General features: G+C 40.8%; 1 protein-coding gene across 1 annotated transcript in view; it reads left to right on the forward strand.

Annotated features, from left to right (window-relative positions):
- The window catches only part of MYO3B (myosin IIIB), a gene marked incomplete at both ends in the record, with an annotated part of 382371 nt that overhangs the window by 288793 nt on the left and 66647 nt on the right, over positions 1–26931 (forward strand). Inside the window, 2 exons of the mRNA XM_079709748.1 lie at positions 15302–15362; positions 16323–16386. Coding sequence (XP_079565874.1) covers positions 15302–15362; positions 16323–16386 — 125 coding nt within the window. The remainder of the gene's footprint in view (positions 1–15301; positions 15363–16322; positions 16387–26931) is intronic.

A 26931-nucleotide genomic window follows, 5' to 3' on the forward strand; every position in this document is an offset into this window, starting at 1 on the left:
GGGCTTAAACTATCTGTCACATATTTCTGTATGACTCACCAAATCTAGAATCTAGAATCTTTGGCCATTATAGGCATAAAATAAAAGTAATTAATGAATGGATGAATGAATACGTGCTCTTGAATTTTTATTTCAGTTGGGTCCAAACCTAAATTTTATTACTTTGTCCTCAAGAAATGCTTCCTATATATCTTGGGTTTGACTTGAATACAATAATTAATTTTTGATAAGGTGGGAAGCTGGCTTTCTCAAAACGCCAACAGTGTTAACAAAATAAGTGAAGGGGGATGCTGTTAATACTGTGTGGTTTTTCTGTAATGGATCTGCTTTCCTAAGTCAAAAATAAGCCTGCCTCAAGTTTGGGAAGATGTTTAATTTTGTATTTTCTTTAAAAGCGCAGTTATTGGCAGGTAGCTGTCTATGGTTAATTCCTTAACTTAAAGGTCAGTTGCAAGGAATCAGCACATAGTGAACTTAAGCAGAAGTGATGTTAGAACGCATGTTTGACTTGGGTTCTCTGGCGACCTCCACCCTTACATGAGATCCCTACTTCAAGGCACTGATTTTGTGTCTGGTGCCTCAAAGATGGAGCATGTCCAGAAACAATTTGGACAGTCTGTCAGAACGGGTTTCCAGTATGTCCAACGCATCTCATACATAGCTGAGCTTTCTGTACCACTCCACCAAGGTCTTTAACGTGATCACCTGTGGACAGACTTTTGTGCTTATGTTAATCTGTCACTTTTGTGCGTATGTTAATCTGTCCCTAAACACGTTTGCTATCAGCAAATGATGATGACATCAGCAAATGATGGCTTGAGCTCTGCGAAGTTGACCTGCAGGGTTGGATTCACTTTCTCTCTGGAAAACTTGCACATTTACAGAGAACTTGGGTCCAGCAACATTTACTTTTATTTGGAGAAACATCATCTAAAACTGAATGATATAGTCTAAAAAACTGCTTTCTGACTTTATACTGTAAATGTCAAGCAGTTCTCTTATTTATAAAAAGTCAGTTTTTTAGTATGCTAATGCCTCTGCTTTTTCTAAAGTAATCTCAACCTCTCTTTAGCTCTCTCCCTTTCCTTCTGTCTTTCTTTCCTTGTTTCTCTCTCTGTCTTTCTTCATCTCTCTCCTCTATCTCTAAAGTTCTGCTTTCCAATCTAAAGGACAATTTCCAGTAATGACAAAATCTGACAAATTCTTCTGACCATTTTGCCATCCCTTGTTCCCTTCCTACATTACTCTTTTTGTGAGTTTAGGAAATTCTAGAAATTCAGCACATCTCTGGTATCTACTGTGCTTGTATCCTCATCAAGACCTTTGCTATATTCAAGCTCAGAATGAAGTTTTGACAAAAATACCTTTTCATACTGAGGCTATCTTGAAAGGAAAGAAACTTGAGAAAAGAAAACTTGCTCAAGTTGAAAATATTGCAGGAAACAATATTTGCGTAAAAAATGAATTCTGTATGAAAGCACTTCATTATGAACACTTAAAGAAACTGAGACTATAATCCTTCAGGTTGAAAGAAGATTAACTTTGCACATGTCCACAGCCTCTTTAACTTTATTTCATTTTCTTCTCTGGGTTAGAAGGAAAAAATATTAGTGTTTCAGTTCCAAGTGTATTTTGTGAACTAAACAGCAGTTTGCTCCTACCTGTAGGACACAAATATGCCAGCATATTTCCCATTAGCATTGCTCCAGTCGCTTTAAATTCAGAAGGAACCTGAATGAGTGTTTGCCACAGAAGCTGTTGACAGTGGTAATGCCACACTCTCTGTGTGCATCTTAGTAACTTCTCAGACTTGTCTCCTTGATGAGTAGACATAACAGGAGGAGAGTTGAGTTTTTTCTTTTCATCTGAATGGTGTAGGTCAGGGAGACAGAGAGGAATAGAGAGCTCCGGTGAAACAGAGCTCTAGCAACTGCTGTGATTGGGAAATTAGATAATAAACAGTCCCTGATACCAAGATTCTAATGGCCTAAGATCAACACAGTCTGGAGACGCAGGCAGGAGTGGCCTTCCGCGCTCTGGCCCAGACCCTCCCTGGAGAGCTCTTTGTGTCAACAAGAACAGCCAGCACTCCTGGCGGGCTCCCAGCACTCAGAATGGGGCTATCATTTTTGTTTGCTTTGCAAATATCTTAATGGGAAGTGGTTCAACACCACCTATGGGTTAATCTGAGGGGTTCTGCTTGGCAGCTGTCAGCTCTGAGAACCACATGGCTGTTCTCCGGTGGAGGGAGTCGGGCTGACTGTTAACTGCCCAGCACCAGGTTGAGGCATCTTCTTTGCTTATTGGATTTACTGACTGGCAGGAAGCACCTTGTTGTCTTTTATTTTTAGTTTGTTCCTCCTGGGAGGGTAAGGGTGTTATTCTCAGAATCAGTTGTGCTTTTCCCTCTAGGGCAGGATGGTTGTTTGAATTAGTTTCACTAGCATGCACCATATTTTTTTCACCCAAGCTCATTTGCATAGAATCTGAAATGCGATAATAAAAGTGGTGGTGTGGTGGTGATGGAGGTTCTGGTATTGTTGCAGGAAGAAGGATCTAGTATGTTAGCCTGGCGGGGAGGGCTCCACAGCACTGTCTTCACCTGGGATCTCCGTAGTTGAATAGATACTGAATTTCTTAAGAATCCTTGCTCTACTGTTCTCTTAGTTTTCTCTTCTCTGCCTGAATTTGGCTTTCACTTGTCTTGACCCATGGGAATGCCTCCCTGGGTGATTTGGCCAACTCATGTCTTTCTCGAACCGTGTCAGCTGACATTGGCACAAATGAGCACTTTATTTATGCTTTCCTCCCTGGATTTTAGGCAGGGTTGGATACTTTACACAGTGCAGGTTAGGGAAGTTTCTAGACTAATGACAGACTTGTAGGCAGTTTCCAAATGCCCCATTTGTAAAAATGCATAAAGTTCAGATGACTCTATAGATCCTGGAACAAATGTCCAGCTACCCTCAGTAACAGTGCAGCCTTGCTTCTAAGAGCTTTTCCTTTCCTGAAGGTTCCCACACCTATTTGTAGGGTTGCCTGGTGGTTGAGAGCAGGGGCCCTGGACTTCACTAGACCTGCTACTACTGAGGGTAAGATCTTGATGAACGTACTTATTTTCTCAGAGCCTCTGTTTCCTCATCTTTAAACGGAAGATAAAAATGGCATAATGACTACCTCACCAGGTCATTAAAGTTAAATGAGGGAACACATACAAAGCACACGGCATTTCATCTGACGCACAAAAAGCACTCGTGAATAGTAGTAATAGGGAGAGTTACTATTGTTCTTTCGGAGGCATTCACCTTTCTTTATGTAATCCCTAGTATTATACATTCCTTTCCAAAGTCCTCATTTTGAAGTCTGTTAATCCCAACCCTTTAAAATTAAGCCAGTGCCAAACTGAGGACAATTTCAGTATCAAAGTAAATAATGATAATAAAAGGATATAATATATTGAATACTGTAAGAATTCATGAATCCACATTGATGGAAGGAGGAAATGAAGGAAAGAAAGGAAGGAAGAGAGAGAGAGGAAGGAAGGGAAGTGGGGGAGGAGGAAAAAAAAAACAGAGTAAGCTTTTCCTTGCAGTAAGATGTGAAATAATAAATGTAAAAGGACTGATGAAGGCATAAAATCACCATTTGGCAGCTACCAAAATAATCATTGTTTCAGGCAGGAATCTTCAATGGATGCTAAAACTGGTAGGTGAAAGCTTAAGGAGTAACAAGCTATTTGCATAGTCTTAGAGTAAATTTCCATAAGTTGCTTATTAATTACAAAAGGTCAGTGGGAGAAATCTGGCAGACACCACCTTAACCAAGTGATGAAAGTTAGCATCACCAGTAATCAGACAAATTGACAGCATGTGCCTCCTGATAGGACGTACTGAGACGAACACAACATCACTTCTGTGGATTTCCTGCCAAATATGCATAACCTGATTTAATCATGAGGAAACAGCAGATAAACCAAACAAAGGGACCTCTTCCAAAATGACTGACCTGTGGGCTTCAAAGTCAGACACAAGGGCCTCCCTGGTGGCGCAGTGGTTGAGAGTCCGCCTGCCGATGCAGGGGATACGGGTTCGTGCCCCGGTCTGGGAGGATCCCATATGCCGCGGAGCGGCTGGGCCCGTGAGCCACGGCCGCTGAGCCTGCGCGTCCAGAGCCTGTGCTCCGCAGCGGGAGGGGCCACAACAGTGGGAGGCCCGCGTACCGCAAAAAAAAACAAAAAAAAACAAAGTCAGACACAAAGGGTGACTGAGGAACTGTTCCAGATGAAAGGAGATTAAAGGAACATGACAACTGAATGCAATGTATGATCCAGAATTTTCTTTTTCTGTAGAAGACATCATTGAGACAATAGGCAAAAATCTGAGTATAATCTATACATTGGATAATAGCATTATAGTAACATTAATTTCCTGACTTTGATCATTGCACTATCGTCATAGGCGAGTGCCCTTGCTTTTAAGAAACACACACTGAAGTATTTAGGGATAAAGGAGTATCAGGTGCAACTGACTTAAATGATTCAGAAAAAATTTTATGTATTTGTATGTGTGTATGGTTATCAGTATACATATATCAAAAGAAAGACAGAGAGAGACACAGAGAGAGGATAAAGCAAATGTATACATTGCTAACAGTTGGAGAACCTGCTGAGGAAGATACAGAATTCCTTATACTATTCTTGCATCTTTTCTATAAAAATGAAATTAGGCCAAAATAAAATGTTAAAATGAAAAAAGTAAGACAGTGCTACTTCCCTCCTTTAGACAGGGCAGTCCATCAGCCACTTTCTCTTTAGAAACTGATCCCTCCCCATCCACACCTCCATGTCTGTCCACATCAGCATGGCATTGCTCAGGTTCTGTCCTCGAGCTTCTCCCCTGTGACCTCGCTGACTGGTCAGCACCTGCTGCACACAGTCTTGTTCAGGCTTTTTCACTTCATTTTTTCAAAACTCCGTAAAGTGTTCCTCCTCTACCCTCACGCCCCCGCCCTCATCTGTCTTTGGGTCTCATCACTTAGTGCCACGCTCATCCTGCACTTCATTTCAGGGCTTCTTGCTTCTCTTTACCCGAAATGAACACTGCTTTCAGAATTAAAGGGGGAAAACTGGATTAAATATTATCTTTGGGGGCTGCACTGGCGACAAGAGCATCATCCAAGAAACGTGGATGTTAGACCCATCTCTTCCTCTGACTCACCTGGGCAAGTCCTATCACCCCTCTGGGCCTCAGTTTCCCCGCTTACAACATGAAAAAAATATGTAATAACCGGTCTCTGAAGTTTCCTTTGCCTCCACAAATCTATGCCTGGCCTAATCCACTCTTTAAAGTGCTAAAACTGTAACTCAACCCACAAGTTACCTTGTGACCCCACCCAAAGGAGAGACAAAGGTTACAGAATGGAAGCCGCTCCAGATACCTGTCATTGTCATTCTCCACCCTGTCGAGCCTGAAGTGTCCAAGTTCAGGGATTTGTCTTTCAGAAGTGCAATAAGTATAACACTTTGCTGAGTGTGCATTTTATTTCTAAATTCTGACTAAGTATACCTCTCGATTTAATCCTCTTAAAATCCTGTTGTCTTATATTTTCATTTTATTCTGCCAGAAAGGACAAATTAATCTTTTTGCCCCAGTTTGGCAAGAGTTTGTTTTTTTTTTTTAAAGAAGATGTTGGGGGTAGGAGTTTATTAATTAATTAATTTATTTTTGCTGTGTTGGGTCTTCGTTTCTGTGCGAGGGCTATTTCTAGTTGTGGCAAGCGGGGGCCACCCTTCATCACGGTGCATGGGCCCCCCACTATCACGGCCTCTCTTGTTGCGGAGCACAGGCTCCAGATGCGCAGGCTCAGTAGTTGTGGCCCACGGGCCCAGCCGCTCCGCGGCATGTGGGATCCCCCCAGACCAGGGCTCGAACCCATGTCTCCTGCACTAGCAGGCAGACTCTCAACCACTGCGCCACCAGGGAAGCCCTGGCAAGAGTTTTTATTCAGATTTTGCCAATGAAGAAGCTGAGGTGCTGATTTGCCCAAGTTAGAGTTGCCATTTTTGGCAAATGAAGATTCAGGATACCCACAGAAATTTGAACTTTATATAAACAACAAATTTCTTTTTAGCATAAGTATGTCCCATGAAGTACTTGAAAATTTTTATGCTAAAAAAACTATTCACCTTGTACCTGGAATTCACATTTAACTGAGTGTCCTGTATTTTATATGGCAACACTAGCCCAAGTGCTTGGAAACTAATATATCATGAATATGTATGTATATATCATGAATATATATATATCATAAAGTGTGTTGCTAAACTTTTACCAAGTGTTTACATCAGTCCTCTGACCTCTATGTGCCATAACATATAAAGTTTTTTACCTGTTAGGGGCTTTCAGTTGAAAACGTATTCAAAGACATCAATTCCCATTTATTTACTAAGGTCTTTACTCACATATCATCTACTGTACCCACTTCATCTAAAATTGCAGAGCCTGCCAGCAGCACTTCCTATACCCCTTCCCTGCTTTAATTTTCTTCTTTGGCCCTTACTTCTATGGAACATGCTAACATATTTACTTATTTTTTCATTTATTATCTACCTTCCCTGCTAGAATGTAGGTTCTTATGAGCATAGGCGTCTTAGATTTCCTGTTCACTGCTGTATCCTCCAAAACAGTAGGAGACAAATTAAAGGGGCTCAATAAATATTTGTGGAATGAATGAGTGATGTCTGGGAGGCTGTCGAGGACCCTGTATTGCACAATGTAATATCCGTTCTTATAGTCATAGAGAATCTCAAGAAGCCTTGCCACCAAATTAGAGCCTTGAGTGTGGCACAGATGTGTATAATCTTAATATTAGTCCATAGACATAAGGTGAGTAAAAGGTCAGCAGGTCAGGGGCTAAGGATTACCTCCAGACCTAGTCTGGATTTAATTTAATCTACCTCCTTGTAGGTTTTCTAGAGTTAAATGTTTGTCACCCCCATTTATTAAGATCCTAAATATGATTGAGTGAATATCTGGAAGAGTCCAGTAACAAAATGGTAGTGGAGGCTGAGAGCACACGCTCTGTGTCCACAGGATCTGGGTTTGTATCTGCGTATCTGGGTACCTCCTGGGCAGGTTCCTCAAACAGCCCAAGCTTCAGCTGTGAAATGGAGACCCTGGTAGGATCTACATTTCTAGTGTGGATGCGAGGATTGAATGGTCAGCTCTTCTGGCTGTGCTGTGGCCTCAGCCCATGGCCATGCAGTCCTTTGGGTCACGTGCTCTTCCTTACTACTGCATCTTATTGCATCCCCAGCCCTGAGGCCGGGTTTTCTCTTGGCTCCCTTGGTTGCTGGCAAAGAACTAAAGTAAGCTTTGTGGGTTACTTTAAGTTTAGGTTACTTTAAGGGCTCTCCACTGAGTGTCCTTTTTTTCCAATAAGGCAAGCATTCTCAGCAGAATAAAGAAAAGCCTTCTGCTCTTACCTTAGACTTTACACAGTGACAGCTGCCTGCAATAAAATAGTAAAGGAGAAAAAAAAAGAAATGAGAATACAAGAAGTGGCAAATTAAGGCGGTATGGGCTCATGGTTGGGGAAAAACAATGAGGCAAACAAATATGATCAAATCTAAAGGGCTCAGTGGGATTTGGGAAATTAGCATAAGTACATAAACTAGTAGTGCTAACTTAACAGCAATGGCATTATGAAACATTTATCAGCCTTTTTGAGCCCTTTTGATAAATTTCTCCTTGAGCCATGTTCTAAAACTTAGAATAATTGTGTCCAAGAGCAAACAAATATCCATAAATTTAAGTATAACTTGCATTCAACTCATTCAGTAATGACACTGACTTGGGGTGAGATACAGGGTATGCACTCAAAACAGAAAAGTTACCAAGTAGCCAAACCCAATGAGAAAAAAATAATACAAAAGCTGTCATCATTCCTTTTTGTTTCCCTTTTTTCCTGCTGCGATGGTGATCTTATTTTGCATGATCATTGCTTTCATTTCTCCTATACTCTTTGTATTTCCTTCATATCATATATTAAAGCCCAGGAATAATGTTTTCCCTCTTTAGAAATAAAGAAATGCCAATTAAAATAATCATGAATTACCACTTTTTTTTTTTTTTTGGCTAAAGAGGTAAGCAAAGATTAAAAAGACTAATAATACCCAGTGTTGGTGATATGGCAAATGGGTCCTTTCATAGCTTTATGGTCATGAGTGTTCATCTTTGTTGCTTTTTAAAGGAGAATTTGATGATACAATTCAAAAGCTTTAAAACAGAAAATTTGTTCACTCTTTAACCTAATAGCCTTAAATTTAGATTTACCCTAGTCAAATTTGGCTGGGTACTCATAACTATATGCACATTATCTTTTTTTTTTTTTTTTTGCGGTACGCAGGCCTCTCACTGTTGTGGCCTCTCCCGTTGCGGAGCACAGGCTCCGGACATGCAGGCTCAGCAGCCATGGTTCACGGGGCCAGCCGCTCTGCGGCATGTGTGATCTTCCTGGACCAGGGCATGAACCCGTGTCCCCTGCATCGGCAGGCGGACTCTCAACCACTGCGCCACCAGGGAAGCCCTGCACATTATCTTTAATGACCCATTATTTATAATATCATAAAACTGGAAACAACTTAAAAATCCAAAAAAAGAGATTACTTAAATCATTTATGATAATCAACCAATATAATATTGTACAACCATAAATATAACATATGTGCACACTTACATATGTTGTATTCCACACAAATGTATGGGAAGATGCTCATAATACAAAAGGTAAGTTAAAATAGCAAATATATCATGAGCCATTATTTTTTTAAATGTATATTATATACAGAGAAAAGCATCTGAAAATATATACAGAAAGATATTATATCTGGGTGTAGAGATTCTCCCAGGACTTTATTTTCTTCTCCTTGGATATTTGTATTTTATACAGTACAACAGTGAATATATATTATTTTTTAATCAGAAAAAACTTTAATCAGACAGAGGAAAAAAAAGGAAACATTTTACCACCAGTTCTTTTAGTCATTTACTTTGGGGAGAAAGTCAGATATTGCTACACTTTCATTGATTAGTGATTGGTGAATATTCAGACCTCTTGGGAGTTTAGAGCATTTTCATCAAATAAAAAATAGAGAAGAAAGGCTTCCCTGGTGGCGCAGTGGTTGGGAGTCCGCCTGCCGATGCGGAGGACGCGGGTTCGTGCCCCGGTCCGGGAGGATACCGCATGCCGCGGGGCGGCTGGGCCCGTGGGCCATGGCTGCTGGGCCTGCGTGTCCGGAGCCTGTGCTCCGCAGCGGGGGAGGCCGCAACGGTGAGAGGCCCTCGTACTGCAAAAAAAAAAAAAAAAAAGAGAGAGAAGAAAAGATAACACCGATGAGCACAGGAATAAGAAGAACTGTGAGATCTCAAAAGCCAAGTGAATTATGGTACTTGCTCTTTGCTTTCCCTCCCTTGATCAAAATTTGATGAAGCTTGCCTTTGGTAGATGATTTGCATTTTTAATTGGTCAAGATGTGGTACCAGATGAGTCAGTTACAGAACCAAGTTTTCAGTATGGTTATGCTCAGTAGACTGTGGGAACACACCAAGGAGCCTCCAACTCTGCCCCAAGTGGAAGAGGTGGCCAGGATGGGGATGGGACAGGAAAGGTTCTTCAGAGCAGCTGACCCCCTCAGCTAAAGGGTACGGATGCAGTGGCCAGGTGGGCAAGAGAGATGACATTGCAGGTAAAAGCACAGAAGTATGAATACAACCCTGGGGAGATTTAGTGTGTGCTTGGCAAATACTTAGGTGGTGGTGGTGAATAGAAAACAACAAAGCATTCTAGAAATCCTTACTTTTCAGTTTTTGTAGTAAAAGATTCATTAACTTATACACTTTGGATGCCTTCGAACTTAACACAATAATCTGTGTTCTTAAAACATTATCTTCCAATCTCCTGTGCCTTCAAAGCTATTTAAATAAATATAAGCAGTAAGAAGAATATGCAATGACACCTAGCTGATATAAATCAGGAAAGAGTTGATACATAGTGACAGTGTGGGTAGATTCAGATCTAGGTGTTGTTCCACGTTTATACCCTCAACCCTTAAAATATTCAGATTCCATCTAAGAGCTAAGTAAGTATGCTTCAGTTGCCAATTCAACCTATGGCCAGTTGATATAGAAACCTTGTTAGCACTCAGGTTAGCATAGGATCTTTTACATAGGTCAGTGTCTTCTTCTCTGATGTCATCCCTTAAATGTCTTAATTTACCTTCAAAACTTGAACTTATTGAAACCATTTCTAAAGGTGTTTATGTTTTCTATTATCTTTCATGGTAATAACTTCCAGAAGGAAAGTTGTATGACTTATTTGTCTGAAACCTGCCTCCCTCAAGATTCATGGGCCTCCTACTGTGTTAAAATATCTTGGTCTGAGCATATCTTTTGCAGGGTGGATTGGCTGCTGATTCTTGGGAAAAAGAAATGACCTCTTTGTATTAAAAGCTCCATGTACAGAAGATTTTTTTCAGAGCTGTTGAAGAGGCAGGAACAAATTTGCTTGGTTATGCTGATTAGCCTTTCTCTCAGGGCTACCAAGTAAGACATGAGTTTACAATGAGAACTACTCCCAAATCTGGATACAGCGGGAAGCTAAGAAAAATCAATCCACAGTGAATAAGCTGCAACCTATCCTGTTTTGAAATTAGATTATGCTTGCAAGTGAATGACTAATGGCTTTCATTTGTGGATGACTAATGGATTTCTCAGTTTGTCTAGAAGCCATTCTAAATTATAATTGATAAAAGATAACACACAATCTTGCAAATTTTATCAAAGTTAATAAAAACTGTGCAAAGAAATTTAAATGAAGTTTAGAAAATGGAGAGTCAAAGGGTAGCGTGTCTCTATTCCTGTCCAAGAAAAAAGTTACTGATTCTAACCCTAAACTTGAAAAAGGCCAGTTACAAGACCAGCCTGATCGGTCAGATCCTGGAAGAGCACGCTGCTTCCTTTGTTTTCATTCTTATGTGTAATTTGGTCTCCAGAGTGTATCAGCCAACTAGTGAGGGGGAAAGTATAGTCCAGATTATTGTATTCACTGTAAAATCACACACTGGCATTCTACTTTTCAAATATGACTCTTCTGAGTTTGGTTAGTACCACTCAGCTCTCGAAAAAATCATTACCCCTCAACAAACTGGCAAACTGACTTTTGGAGGCTGCAAAGCTAAGACCCAGTTTTGGAACAAGGTGACTTCACCTAGTGCTGCCAGCCCAGCATGACTAAGCCAGCTGGCCCCATGGATCTTTGCTGCACAAGAGAGATGCTAGGGCATTCTTGGCAGCCGTGTGCTCAGGAGCCAGCCTTCCCCCTGCCTCTCATCCGGTCGCACTGGGATTGGAAGTTAAGAAAAGGGAATTAAATGTGACTTTCGTCTGGGGGGCTTTTCAGGCAGAGGCCCAGCAGAAGGGTTTTAAGTGGTGACAGAGAGTTTTCGTCTCCCCAAGAACCCACAATTCAGTGACTGCAGTAAAGCAGCAGAGTGGCCAAGCCCTGGAGGCAATCTGCTTAAGACTTTAGTCATGACTTCTGAGAGGCTACAGGAGCCCTAGAAATATGCAGTGAATCATTTCTAGAGAGACAACTACCTCCTATTCACCACCCTTTGATAACCAAATGTATTGCTTCTCTCATTTAGCATCAGATTCCTTACAGAGGCTGAGAACAGTGTTATTTCAAAAAATTTCTCCTGCAGGTTCAAAATAATAATATCATGCTTTAAAATGAATAATTCCTGGGCCTCCCTGGTGGCGCAGTGGTTGAGAGTCCGCCTGCCGATGCAGGGGATACGGGTTCGTGCCCCGGTCTGGGAGGATCCCATATGCCGCGGAGCGGCTGGGCCCGTGAGCCATGGCTGCTGAGCCTGCGCATCCGGAGCCTGTGCTCCGCAACGGGAGAGGCCACAACAGTGAGAGGCCCGCGTACCACCAAAAAAAAAAAAAAAAAAAAAAAAAATGAATAATTCCTTAATATCATCTAATACCAATCAAAATTTCCCAATTGTTCTAATTGTCCTTTACACCTGTTTGTCCAAGCCAAGATCTAATCGAGGACATTACATCAACTTGTTATTTCCCTAAATCTCTATTAATATACAATACTCCCTTTTTTCATGGCAGTGACTTGTTAAGAGAATGAGCCAATTATTCCATAAAATAACTCACCTTCTATATTTGTCTGCTTGATCCTTTGCAGTCCTAGCTTTTCCCTTCTATACCGTGTGTTTGGGGTAAACTGTTAGATCTAAAGCTTTGATTATATTAAAGTTAAATGTTTTGACTAAAAGAAAAAATATAAATATCCTGGGTGATGTCAAATATTTCATATTGCCTCACATCACAAGACAATATTGTCTGGGCATTAGTGGTGCTAAGATTTGCACTGGATTGAGATGGTATCCTGATTTCTCCCATATGCAGTTCCCTTGCTCCCCTTGTGACCTAAAGGAGGAATCTGTACGGTGGTATTTTGGCACCATATGAATGTCCTATTCACCATCAATCATTTGTCTAAGGTTTTATCAGTAACTGATAATTCATATCTGAATCAATAATTTCCCTTGGAGTCTCCTTTTCTATGTAGGTAGGTTTTATGCTGCACTATTTACTAGTTATGACATGAAACAAGTCATTAGCTTCTTGAGTCTTAATTTCCTCACCTGTAAAACGGGTATAAAAATAGAACTAATCCACATGGTTGTTGGAAGTATTAGATGAGATAACCATGTATCCATGCTTTGCCCATGGCCTGGTGGCATGTGTGCAGGCAATAAGCATTGGATATTTTTTCATTGTGCCTTTCCTTATTTTGGTGTTGACAGCTTGCAAAAGCATTATCCATTTGTTGCCAGGCTCAAGTCCCTGAGGCAAATGACAACATATCTGATAAATTTGCTGCAAAGGAGTTGAGGCAGTTAGACTTTTGAAGAAAATTGACTTAACCCTTTTTTGAAAGGCAAATTGGAACTTGTTTCAAATAAGGGCTGCTCAGATTAGTGTTTTCTAAGGCATGTTATAAGAACCAGGGCCTCTGATATCCTCCAGGGGAGGGTTCCATTGTTAGGATAACGTCTGGGGGATGCTGCCTGTTCTCTCCCACTCTTAAGGTTTCACTGTGCATATTATTAAGTTAAAGGTTCTGGAAATCCTCTTAGGAAAAAAACCTGCCTAACTTTGTTTAGTCAAGTATTTTCTCATCTATTTGCCTTTGGACACTACCCATCCTGCCTCCGCCCTTTAAAACCATGTAACACATGTAAAAATTATATTGAGATGCCTTAGATTCTCCCAAAGGCTTGAATAAGAAGGTAGTCAAACTGATGAGCCGACTGCCAGTGTATTGTTGGAGGGCATCTGCACTGACCTTTGGACCTGAAAAGCCATGCAGGCAAGAGGAGGTCTTAAGAGGTTTCATTTTCTTGTAGGTGCAGGAAAGGCAGAAATTGGAGACCCCATGGTAATTCAACAGCTAAACTCTCTTCCTTAGATTTTCTCCAAAGCCTACCAGGACTCCTAGAAGAACTGAATCCACCTGTCCTATAGGTGTCCCACTGCCACTGAGACCTGCCTAAGCTGACAGGAATGAGTTCCTTGGGCCAATGCACAGAGACCCAAGGGCATTGGAGAGGGGGGTGTCATTGTTCAGAGGAAGAGCAGAGGATTTGGAGTCAAACTAACAGGGGTCAGTGTCTTAGCTCTGCCAGGTATGTGCCATGATCCCTGGGAAGATCCCTTGCCCTCTCTGAACTACAGTTTCTTCAGCTATATAATAGGGACAGTTAAAGCACTTAGCTCAAATGGTTGTGAAATTCTTATTAGATATATAAAAGCATTTTTTAAAAATATGAAGTGCTATATAAATGCTACTTAATTTAATTTTAATATAAAGGGTATTCTTCATGGCACGTATTTTGGGGGTCCACTAGCCCTTTCATTCATTCAAGTTGTCAAATATTTATTGAGCACTTACAGTGTACCAGGCACAGGGTTAGCTGCTAATATAGAGTACAAAATAAAGCAGACCTAGTCCCCGCCTTCTTGGAACTTACATTTCATAGTGGGAGACATGATAAACAATTATACACACACAAATAAATATATATTTATATTCATCATAGTCTCCTCTCCCCAGGTACTGATGTGATATTTTTTAAATGGGTATATTGTTTATAATCTATATAGATGCATTTTGAAGGTAATACCAATGAACCATTCACAGAAATTCAAAAAATGAAATTGTCAGTTTAAATAAAGAATAAGATTTTAAATGTGGAACTAGAAGAGCCCTTAGGAATAACATTTCAATCCCTTCATTTTATAGATGAGGAAAACTAGAACCCAGAATACTACAGAAATTTACCCAATTGTGTGTGTGTGTGTGTGTGTGTGTGTGCGTGCACGTGTGCGTCCATGCATGTGTGTGTATAAGAGAGACAGAGACAGAGAGACCAGAGAGGAAGATCAGGGGTCTTGAGGCAGGAGTTAGAATCCAGACGTCCCTTCCCCTAGTCAGTGCTTTCCACATTCCTGGGTTCCATATGAAAGGAGTTGTAAGAGTCTGTTTATATAACAGTGAGTTATAATCATCACACTTTTATACAGTGTGTTCCAATTTCTGGAAATTGGGGCACAGCACAGTTGATTTTTCCAAACTTTCCTCCATGAAACATTACTAGATGTTAATAGGTTATCACTTTTTAAATTTCTCGGTCACAGTAGTTTAGGAAACTGAATTCTCCCCCCATACACCCTACTTTAGAAACCCTTAAATGCATATTGTGATGGTGAAAGATCATTCTGCAGTAAGGAAACCTCTTAGACTATGTACAGTTCAGCATTTCCCAAACTTATTTGACTACAGGATCTATTTTGAATTATTTAACAACGTGATTAATGTGCTGGGTGGGAAGTAGAGCCTTTGCATCAACTTGGTTGGCTACTTGGTAAAGTCTGTGAACGCCAATAGTAAACCAGATTGGATCACACAACTTTAAAAGGGGCAGTTTCTTGGGTCTTAGCATCTCAGGCTGACGGTGGGTATATGAGCAGCACCTGGTAGGATGCATTTCCTTAAGTTGACCATATCCTTCTAACCGAGGACTGGAATGGAAAACAATGGAATCTTAATTAAAGAGTATTTTCTGATCCATTTTTGGAGGAAAGCAACCCTCTTTAAGTTTTTTTTTTTAATTATCATTTTCAGGCCTTCTAAAAATTATTATTATTTTTATTTTTAGGCGTTCACAAGCCCAGAGTTCTTCAAAACGGTGTGATGTCTTCGCAGGACATTCAAATAAGGTAGAAGGACATCTTGATTCTGAAGTAACTGTGTATCCTTATTACAGACTCATCCAAGTCCATGGTCGTGGTGCCTGTCTATGGCGGCTTGGTCAGGCCATCCAAACATGAACTGTTAGTGATAGTTGGAAGGCTTTGAGACAAAAGCCCAGCTTGCTAAAGAATTTTGGTTCAGCAGAGAGACAGGGAGATACAGTGAAGAGAGAATCAAAAGCCTGGGAATTTGCTGCTGAGAATAAATGCTAGCTGCTCCCTGAGGTGATTTGTCTGTGCACTCCACTCTCTACAGATGTTAGAGCCTCTTTTCGAGTAAGGACCTGAGGTTCTTTGGTAGCACTTTGATATCCTGCTCGAATTCAATATGTGAAATGGAGGCGTCTCTCTGTGACTTGGAGCCCACAGCAGGCTTTGAAGTCTGATCCAATTTTTACTGCCTACTATTTGATGTTGAAAGGATGAAATGAAGAAAATGTACAGTTTTTGCCAGTACCTCTGCTGAGCATATGTAAGATTAAAAAACAAAATCCTTTGGATGATACACTTAGAAATGTTAAGTAGATTAATACCTTCCTATAGGTTTTCTTTTTTCTTTCTTAGGGATAAAAATTAGTATAGGAGAAAATCAGCACAGTTTTCTATATGGACTATAATTAATTTAAGAGGGGGCTAGGTTGGCTTGTTCAGAGGAAGAAATAAATGGATGAAGCAAAAGGTGTTGAGACTTTGCAGCTAATTGCCCCAAGGAGAGGACCTCTACTCAATTCTACTGCAAGACACATGCAACTAATCACATGACCCCAATATACTTAGATTTTTCCCTAGTACCATTGAGGTTAAGGGTTCCTTAGTTAAATGGAAGCCAAGTTCTGAGGCTGCCTCATCAGAGGATAAAAATAATGTTTCTTTTACTGGGTCTTTCTGAAGCACTCAGTTTCTGGGACTGAGTCTCTGTCTTCTCAGACATGCCATGCTGCTCCAGATCGCCCAGGACTGAGTCCCTCGAGGGGAGCCCCTGCAAAATCTGGTAAGAAGAACATTTTGAATTGCAAGCTGTTTCTACCATTTGCATGCTTTTGTACTTTTTTAATGAGTTGTTTAGGCAGGACTGTGTAGAAGGCAGATAGTAATATAACCTAATGTTAGCAGAAAGTTCAGGTTTGGGAAGCCATAAAGACTGGAAACAAAACCTGCATTAAAAGTAGCAGTTTATCACCCACCTGTGCCACTGAAGTTTACCTTTTTGAAGGAAGAAAATGAATATCAAAGGCCATACTTTTCCCTTTACTTGTAAGAACCTCAAATTAGGAAACTGCTTTAAAACTTTATTTTCTAGTGCTCGCTTAGGCAGCACATATACTAAAATTGGAACAGTACAGAGAAGATTAGCATGGCCCCTGCACAAGGATGACACGCAAATTTGTGAAGCATTCCATATGTTTAAAAAAACTTTATTTTCTTAAAGGAAAGATAAACAATTGGCCAGCTTTCAGTGGAGCAGATAGTTCAGGGTCAAAATCTAGGGCTTGGTAAAGACTATGGATTTAAAGAGAAGTTCTGCCCTTTTGGCAACACAGCTGTTCTTTCAGCAAGAATGTAGACATCTTGCCACACTCTTATGGAAAATAGAATTTTTGGCCCCTTTTCTAAATTATTCACTACAAAATATAGTAAAAAGTCAGTTTGGGGCCATATGTATGGCTATAATCAATACTTCTGGAAGATAAAATAGAAGCATGATCATAAGAAATATTTATGAACCAGGAAATACTAAGCACAAGGTGGATCATTCCAAAGGAAAAAATCTTTTCAACTTAAAATACTAATATTTCACTTACTGTTGACATCATTTATTTTTCTGAAACATGCAGTAGTTTCTTAGGTTTCTCAAATTTTCTTCTTAGTCTGTTTCTCAGTGGCAAAGTAGTACAATATGAAGTGGGAAATGCATAATAAATGTGTTAGGACCTTCAGTTCATACAAAGCAAACTCTTCAAGAGAGATGAGAGAGGATTAGTGTATTACAGCAGAACCTTTTAAATGAATATGCCAAAAATGATAAAACTGTCCAATGGACTAATTTCCCCACAGCCAGATAGTGTTTAGGAATAAGGCCACATGAGGTACGGGTAGGAGTAGTGCAAAAAAGAAAATTGAGGGAAAAGACGGTGGGTGGAACAGAATCCATTATTTGGATTGGCATTTTCCTCTATCCAAACAGACAATTTCTACCTTTTAATTGGGATATTTAGACCATTTACATCTAATGAGATTGTTGATATATTTTGGTTTATATCTATCATCTTGCTATTTGTTTTCCATGTGTCCCATCCGGTCTTTGTTCTCTTTTAGCATTCTACTTTAAAATACACATAAAAAGAAAATTTTAAAGCATGGTTGAGTAGCCAAAGGCACAGATTCTGGAGTCAGACCTGCCTGGATTCAAATCTCTGCTTTCTTGTGTAGTGTTAATAAAGCTATGTAACAACTCCTTACCTCAATAACTACACATGTAAAATGGGGAAATGGTAGTTCATAGCCAAAGGGTTGTACTGAGGATTAAATAAGCTAGTAGGAGTAAAGGGCACAGCATGATGTCTGGTTCATAGTAAGGGTACATTATTGTGTCAGATGCTGCCGTGGTATTTACTGCTATTGATATTATATAAATGCACATTAAGTATAAAAAATGGGTAGAGAAATAAAGTTCTTACTGTAAGGCATTACGTTTTGGTGGTATAGTTTAGGAGGAGTAAAAATATATTGCATTTTTAATTAACTACTAAAGAGACTTGTTGGATTATAGGCATCCTTCCCTCTCTTTAGAAAAGTATCCCCCAAACTCAAACTTTTTAATAAGTTTCACATCTGATTTGCTGTAAATGGTTCATATGCACTCTCCTGTCACAGTTGATCCTTCCTTCCAATCTAGATGGTTTTCTGTTGGGTTTGCCACCACTACCATGACTTCTCCTTAAACTCTTGTAAACAGTATCCTAAGTGGTCTTCCTGCTTCCATTCTTTTCCTCCTTCAGCTTCCCTCATGCACAGATATCAGAGGAGCTTTTCTAAAGCATACCCTGATCATAACATTCTCTTCCACTATAATCTTCAGTGGCTCCCCATTGTTCCAGCATCGTCTCGAAACTTCTTGGCATGACATACAAGGCTGTCTCTCTTCTGGTCCTAATCTTCCTTTCTAGCTCTATCGTCCGCTGATCTCTCTCCCTTATTCTGTGCTTCTGGATATCCAAACTACTCTCTATCCTCCACGCATGCCCAGTGTGTTCTTTCTCTCCTCTGTGATTTTGCTCATGCTGCTCCCTGTGCCCCACCTGTCCTCCTTTACTGTTCATTCTGAGTCCTCTCCGTTCTTCAGAGTCCACAATGGCTTCCTCTGAGCCCTTTGACTTTCCTTTAGTACTTACTGCCTTCTGCCTTGTATTACAGTTATTTTTATGCATCTACTAGATTTTAAACTCTCTGGGGTCCTATCTTTTCATTTCTGAATTCTCTCCTCGCAACCTAGCCTAGGTTCCCAAATTGAATTCTTGAGCATCCGAAGCTGTGATGAAATATAGTGGAAGCAAGAATGAAATGAAACTCTTGAGTAAATGAGTCAGAGAAAGTTTTAAACCGTATTTTTAATAACCCTGGAACAAAATAAAAGATCTTTTAGGCACCCCCACATAGGTAGAGCACACCGGTGGGACAAGTTAAAAAGATCCAAGTCGTTTCATTTTGTTGCTGTTGTTGTTCTGAGCAGGGGGAGAGGGAAGGAAGGCTTGGGCAGGAAAAAGCATTTATAAATCAGATTCCTCCTGACCTTGGAAGGCACCGAAGATGGATTGAAGAACAAAAGTTGTCCAGTTTTGTTTACGTTTTCAAGGTGATAAGCTGCCAAACTAAGAGTATATTTATTCTGCAGGAGACCTTTTAGCCAGTTGTACCTTTATGTTTAGTTCTTTGCCTTAAATGACCCGTTATTTCAATCCATGTTTCTGTGAAAGCCTGAGAATATTACGACCTTTTCAGTTTTAAGAAAACACCAACACCCAACGATTTTGCCTTCTACCTGGCCGTGAGTGCTAACTTCACTGTTTCATAAAGGGGTCTGGGGGATATGGGGGTGGGGGGAGGCAGGGAGTAAATCTAAAGTTGCTTAATCAGGCCATCTCTGCTTAGAGCAGGCAGGCGAAAGAGCACAGATGTGGGGCTTGGACAAAGTCTGTCTTCTGCCCCTCAGTCAGAGAATCTCAGGAAGGTCCTTAACGGATCCACTTGAGATCGACTCATTCCTCACACGGGAGAGGAAAGCACAGTATACCCAGGAAGTTCATAGTACGAATCACTTTGCCACTGATCCAAGCAGAAATTATTTAATTGTACTCACAGGCATATATACAGACCTGATCTGGCTTTACTATGTAAAAATTTACTCTTTTTTAAAAAATTGTATTTATTTATTTTTGGCTGCGTTGGGTCTCCCTTGCTGTGTGCGGGCTTTCTCTAGTCGCAGCGAGCAGGGGCTACTCTTCGTTGCGGTGCGTGGGCTTCTCATTGCAATGCCTTCTCTTGTAGAGGACAGGCTTCTAGGCTTGCAGGCTTCAGTAGTAGTGGTTCGCAGGCACTAGAGCGCAGGCTCAGTAGTTGCGGTGCACGGGCTTAGCTGCTCCGCGGCATGTGGGATCTTCCCGGACCAGGGCTTGAACCCTTGTTCCCTGCATTGGCAGGCGGATTCTTAACCACTGCACCACCAGGGAAGCCCCAAAATTTATTCTTTAACCATTTGTTCTTCTATGTATTTATTCAGCAAACATTTATTAACACTTACTAAGTGCCAGGAACTTTCCTGGGCCAGTGCCTCTCAAAACAGTTTTAAAAGACCTGTTCTGGGTTGGGTGTTTTAATTTCCAGTGTGCACAGTCTGATACTTTTGTGAAATATAGTAAAAATGAATTACTAGGTAAATAATCACACATGTAGGTGTGGTGTCCGTATCAAATTGATCTAAACTTTTCAAAATTTCTTGCTCTAACTTAAATTACTCTAAATTTCTTTAGTGATCTAATGATGGTTGGGACCAGTAACAAGAGTCAGCCTGCAGACCACACTTCAGTAGCACTGTTCTGGGCATGTGTGTTACATCAGGGAACAACACGGTCAAAAAGTCCTGTCCTCATGATGCTACATTCTAGCAGAAGGACAATAAACAATACGCATAATCCATGAGTCAGTTGTATGGGATGTTAGAAAGGCAAAGTGTTATAGGGGAGAAAATACAGCAAGAGAGATTGGGAGTGGCCAAAGTGTGGAGGACGATTTACTTTTAAATAGGGTGGTCAGGGTGGGCTGCACTGAGAAGGCTTGAAGGTGGTGTGCTAATTAGCCATGTGGATATCTAGGAGAAGAGCATTACAGGCAAAGGAAACAGATGAGGCAGATGCCCTGAGGAGAGAGCGTGTGTGGAAAATGTGAAGAGTAGAAGGGAGCCCCGGTGACTGGAGCTGAGAGCAAGGAAGAGTATCATAGGGGATGAGGAGCCAGCTGATGCAGGTCCTAACAGACACCCTGGGGATCTGGTTAAAATGAAGGTTCTGATTAAGCAGGTCTGGGTGACTCCTGAGATTCCTCAGTGCTAAGGAGCTTCCAGGTGTTGCTGATATTGTCCACATTTTGAGTAGCAAGGGTATAAACTCAGTGAATTGGGAGCGACTGGGTTGAGGATAGACTACAGACACTATCAATGTGTGAGATATTCTATGTAAGTTACAATTTCCAGACAGCTGAAACTTTCTAAAACCTACAACTGCCTTTCATATTAAGTGTACTGGACAGTTCTCCTTATTCTCAGTGTCTCAGGACATGATTATTAACAACAGTTGTCACACTGGCTGTAACACAGAGATCCTTGGAGACCATTGTGAAATGGGACCACCTACCCGTGCATTAAATGACCCTCAGCCATTATGATTTGTACTTAATGTGCCTAATTATTTTAACTTTCTTCTCTCTCAACACGAAGCTGGTGTTTCCTGCTATTGTTAATGTGCTCATTTTTTGTAACATACTTTCCTTGCACCTTCTCTCTTTTTCTCCTTGGTTGTGGCCTAAAAACAACAGGTTTTAAGCATTTTTTTCTGCATTTTATCAATAAAAAAAGGGACCTGAGTGGGGGATGTGAGGAAATCCCAATGAATGAAAGAAAGGGAACTGCCACAGATGTAGTAGGTATTGACTTTGGGCACATGCTAGGTGCTTTACCTGTATTTTCTTAGTGTGACGTATACAAGTTTAGTTTAAGTTTGTGACCTGCTTGTTCAGGGACCGTCATTGCCTGCCCCTGGGTTTCCTGTGATACCTCACCTACATGAGGTAGTCCTGCCCTTGGTTATCTTCCCGTCTACAGGTAGTATAAATTATTCGTATTTTTTTGAAGGTCAAAAAGTCATTTTTTGACTAAGAGTAACTTTAACTACATGGCTTTTTAAAGATGGAGCCTAGTACATTTTTAGGGAGCTGGGGAGCGGGTGGTATTGTACCAGCCTCCCAAGGGGGTCACAGTGGCAGTGTGCAGTGTCAGGGTGTGGCGGAGCCCCCTGCCCCTGCCAGAGCATCTAATTTTGGGCTTTAGTGATCTGGTTTCAGATCTTTCTTCAGATTTGCTGAGCAAATCACACACCCTTTCTTTTACCCACTTCCTTCTCTAATGCCATCTACTTTGTTATTTGCCTTTACCTTCCTCACTGCTCATCACTAAATTTTGTTGATCTTGGCAGAAGTTCAGCTATCAGAAAGCAAACTTGGGCTGTATTTTATCCTTGGAACTCTTAATCCTTAGGGTGGCCAAACATCTCAATTTTCCCAGGACTGAAGGTTTTCCAAGATGTGGATTTTCAGAACTGTTCCAGGCAAACTGGGACAAGTTGGTCATCCTATATATAATAATACTGGAAGTTGAACTTGATTGGGCCAAGAACTAATTTTTTTAATTAGATCACTGTATCAGGCAAGACTGAGCCTTGGATCTGTGCTGCAGAATCACCTCACACTGCTGCCTGTGTTTGGAAGGGGATACAAGCAGCTTGCCAAACCACAGCCACTGTGATCATAAAGGGCTCAGATGTCGCCCATTTGACAGGGAGAGCGTGTTCCTACAACAGAGACTCAAAGGCAACATAATCCCTGTCAGGAAAGCACATGGAAGCCAGACCCTATGGAGGCAAGGCTATTGGGCCTCCCTGTCCTGCACCCAGTGCCATGGCAGAAAGCCACATACAAGGCTTAGAGGCCACTCTTGTGCCCTCACATATGGGTCATCTCTGGTGTTTCGAATCCCTGCTCTTTTTGGCTCCCATATGGCTGATCCATCTTTTCTTCTTGCCTGGGTGCCACGGAACTCACCATAAACCCTCATCATGAAGCCTCGGTCTCAGGACTTTTCTCAGTGAGATGGTAAAGGAATTACAGGCCTAGAATTCTTACCTTTAGTGCGGGGGCGGGGGGGTAGAAAAACACACCTCTTTGTTAAAGGATCTTTTTTAGGCCGTTGATTCTCACACTTCAGTAAATGTCAGTATCACCCAGAGCACTTGTGAAAACCCAAGTTGCTGGCCCATTCCATAGTTTCCGATTTTGTGTGGGGTATAGGAGAGGGGGATTTGTATTTTTATCATGTTCCCAGGTGATGCAGTGCTGCTCGTTGGGGGACTGCCCTTTGGGAACCACATCCCCTATCTCTGTGATACTATATTGAATCAGAAAAAGTGAACTTTATATATATGGCTTTCTATTCTTTCACTTAACAGACACTTACCAAGCACCTACTGTATGCCAAACACAGCCCCCCCAGTGAAGTAAGACACTTAAGAGACAAATGCAATTCTAATGGCTGGGTCTTTGCAGCTGTTATTTTCCGAAGCAAGTTTGGTAACATATTGCGTGTCCACATTTATCTCAAGTGGTCTCATTAAATTCTCAGGAAGTTGTCAAGAACAAAGTTTCCTTTACTTGTAACTTTGCTATAGAGGAGGAAGAGGGGAGTGTTCCAGACTTTTTAAAGTGTCTCAATTTCTGAAATTATTAGAAATTACTGCCTTTAAAAGATATTTCTATTTTATAAACTCTACTGCCTCTGCTAGCCTCCCGCAAGGCAAAAGTGCTTAAAACCCTACCAGATCTGAATATTTGCTTGTACCTCTAATATGTATGTCATTGCCATAATGTTTGTGTCCTGGCTTTTTGCAAAAGAATTTAGGCAAGGCCAACATAAGGAATGCACAGATTGAGGCTTGAAGGCATGAGGGCAGAGGAATGGAAGGAGAAAGAGGAGAGACTATAGTTCTCCTGATCCCAAATTTAATTTCTAACCTATAGCCTCTTTTATATTAATCACACACCTTCCCTATTCTGTTTAAAAGACTTTCCTCATTTTACTAGATCTTGTGTGGGTCTTGCTTAATTTTGTAATTTTGGAGAATGCAGAGTGCTTGGGTCATCAATTGCAGTCATGGCCGTTTACGCCAGCTGAGGCTTCTGTGCAAAATGGTGGCTTTCTACAGGAATCGTATACGGTACCTACCAAGAGGCAAAGATTCCTTTTGGCAAAGCATTTTCCCTGAAATTTGGGGGTGTGGAGGATGAGGAAGAAGGGATGCAGTCCACATAGGTCAGCACTGCATCCACCCCTCAGCCAGCTGAGTCAGTGAGACTTGGGCTCCACTGGAGGAGTTGAGGCTGGAGGGGAAAGTGGCTGCCACTGTGAGGGCTGGTAGGTAGAAGCCGTGAGGTCATTTGTCAGCCACAATTCTTAAGGTCACATACTTCAGGGACAGCCTTGTGACAGCCTGTTCTCATTCTTGCAGCTCATTAAAGCCTGTTACAGAGTTGGATAGTTTGTGGACATTATTTCTGCTTAGATTGTTACTGCAAACATCTCTGAGGAGGGTTCAGCAGAAACTTGTACCGTGCTTTCCTGAGTGCATTAGGTCAGGATGCCCTCTTTGCTGATGCCAAGTTAGGTTCTGGCATTGACTCAGGATGTCAGGAGCGTAGCTGCCGAACAACGCAGGGCAGGGGTGGGGGCATGTGTGAGTCAAGTTAGGGTGCTTGGTTTTCAGAATTGGACGTTGATGGCATGGCTGTAAAACGTGCCAAGAGGAATTTTATTTTTACATTCTTTTCTTACTCGATGTATTTGAAACAGCACAAATTCACTGTTAACCTTGGCTGCCTCATTTCTTTCATTTTAAAGGATTCTTTTCAACTTTAAAATGAAACATAGTTGTGTAGTAGGCGTGGAGTGATTTTTCTTTTTTACTTTTATTTGTTTTCCAAGATTGGGAGTAATAAATTTTTTGAGTTTTTTTAAAGTGAATACTGTTCTTTAATAGTTTTGAGTTTTTAGAAAAACTGAGCGCAAAGTATTGAGTTGCCATACACTCCCTTACCTCTCCCTCTCCCCCCAGTTTCCCCTATTATTAATATCTTGCATTAGTGTGGCTTGTTTGTTCACAATGATGAGCCAATATTGATCTATTATTATTAACAAGGTCCATAATTCACATTAAGGTTCACTCTTTGTGTCATACAGTCTGAGTTTTGACAAATATGTAATGACATGTATCCATCATTGCAGTGTCAAACAGAATAGTTTTATTTGCCTAACAATCCCCTGTGCTCCACCTGTTCATCCCTTCCTCTTTTTCCTTAGGCTCCTGGCAACCACTGATTTCTTTTTTTTTTTTTTACTGTCTTCATAGTTTTGCCATTTCCAGAATGTCATAAAGTTGGAATCACACATATTATACATTAGTATATAGCCTTTTCAGATTGACTTCTTTCCATTAGCAATATGCATTTAAGATTTCTCCATGTCTTTACATAGTTTGATAGTTTATTTCTTTTTATTGCTGAAAATAATCCATTATATGGACGTACCACAATTTGTTCACCAAGTCACCTACTGAAGGACATCTTGGTTGCTTCCAAGTTTTGGCAATTATGAATAAAGCTGTTATAAACTTTCTTGTGTGGACATAGGTTTTCAACTCCTTTGGGTAAATACCAAAACGTGTGATTGCTAGATAATATGATAAGAGTACCTGTTTCGTTTTATAAGAAACTGCCAAACTGTCTTCCAAAATGACTACACCATTTTGCATTCCTACCAGCAATGAATGAGAGTTCCTGTTGTTCCTCATCCTCACCAGCATTTGGTGTTGTCAGTGTTCTGGCTTTTTGCCATTTTAATAGGTGTGCAGTGGTATCTCATTGTTTTAATTTGTATTTCCCTGATGTGGAGCATCTTTTCATATGCTTATTTGCTATCTGTATAACTTCTTTGGTGAAGTGTCAGTTCACATCTTTTGCCTGTTTTTAAATTGTGTCGTTCGTTTTCTTATTTGGAGGGTTTAAGAGTTCTTTGCATATTTTGGATACCGGTCCTGTGTGAGATATGTGTTTTGCAAATATTTCTCCCAGTCTGGGGCTTGTCTTTTCATTCTCTTAACAGTGTGTTTTGTGGAGCAGTAATGAATTTTTTATGTATATAATCAGGGAGAAAAATGTTTTTAAATAAACCTGGCTCTCATCTTAGTATAGTACCCACTCCCTTTCCCAGAAGAGGAAACAGCCTGAGAGGAACAAGGTGATTGGTTGTTCAGTAATTGAATATGTGAGGACCGTGACATGAGTGTGTTCCCTAAATTAAATGTAATCAATTCTAAGTGTTATAGGGAGGCAAGAGAGACATAGTCCAAAATTAAATGAGGGGGAAAACACTGTGGTTATACAACTGTTTGTAGAACCATGGTAAGATTTTTCTCTGTTTTCATTTTTATTTGACTCTCTTTTAAGTAACTAGAACTCCTAGAATGACCAGGAAGATTCTGGAGTTGTCCGCTTCCAGTAAAAACTGTACTTAGCAAGAGAGAAATTGTAGGTTTAAGTTCAAAGAGGGCTGGGAGAGAGTGAAATGCACCTTTATTACTCATTCATTCAGGTACTCGGTCAGCTGATGTTTACTGAGCAGTTATTAAGTGGTGGTGCTATATTGGGTGCTGGTGGTATATAATGCATCAAGATCCAGGCTTGCCCTGTGGGTTTACATTCCTAGGGAGAAATGGATAAGTAAACCTAAAATCAAATCTCCTTCGGCCAGGGTGTTAGTAAGATCGAGCCTTGGTGACCCCTGTAGTTGTTCTACGACAGGGATACCTTCGTGGTCTCATGGGAGCAGAGAAGGGTCAGTGGGCTGACACCAAAGCTGAGAACTGAAGGGGAATCAAGAACCAGCCAGGCAAAGAGTGAAAGATGTTTCTGGCCTCCTGCCTGTTCCCTCTTCACACCAGGAAAAGCTCACACATGAGAGATATCAGATTGTGGTTGTTTTGTTTTTAACCTAGTTTTAAATTCTGAAATGTAACATGCTGACAGAAAAAAAAAAAGGTTTAAAAAAGAGATGGACAGCATAATGAATTATTATAAAGTCCCTGCGCAATTACAGCTGAGATCAGAAGAGAGAACTTGCAGCACCTCAGAAGCCTTCTGCTACCCTTTCCTGATGATGACT

Source organism: Hyperoodon ampullatus, assembly GCF_949752795.1.
Source record: "Hyperoodon ampullatus genome assembly, chromosome: 8".
Lineage (NCBI taxonomy): Eukaryota > Metazoa > Chordata > Mammalia > Artiodactyla > Ziphiidae > Hyperoodon > Hyperoodon ampullatus.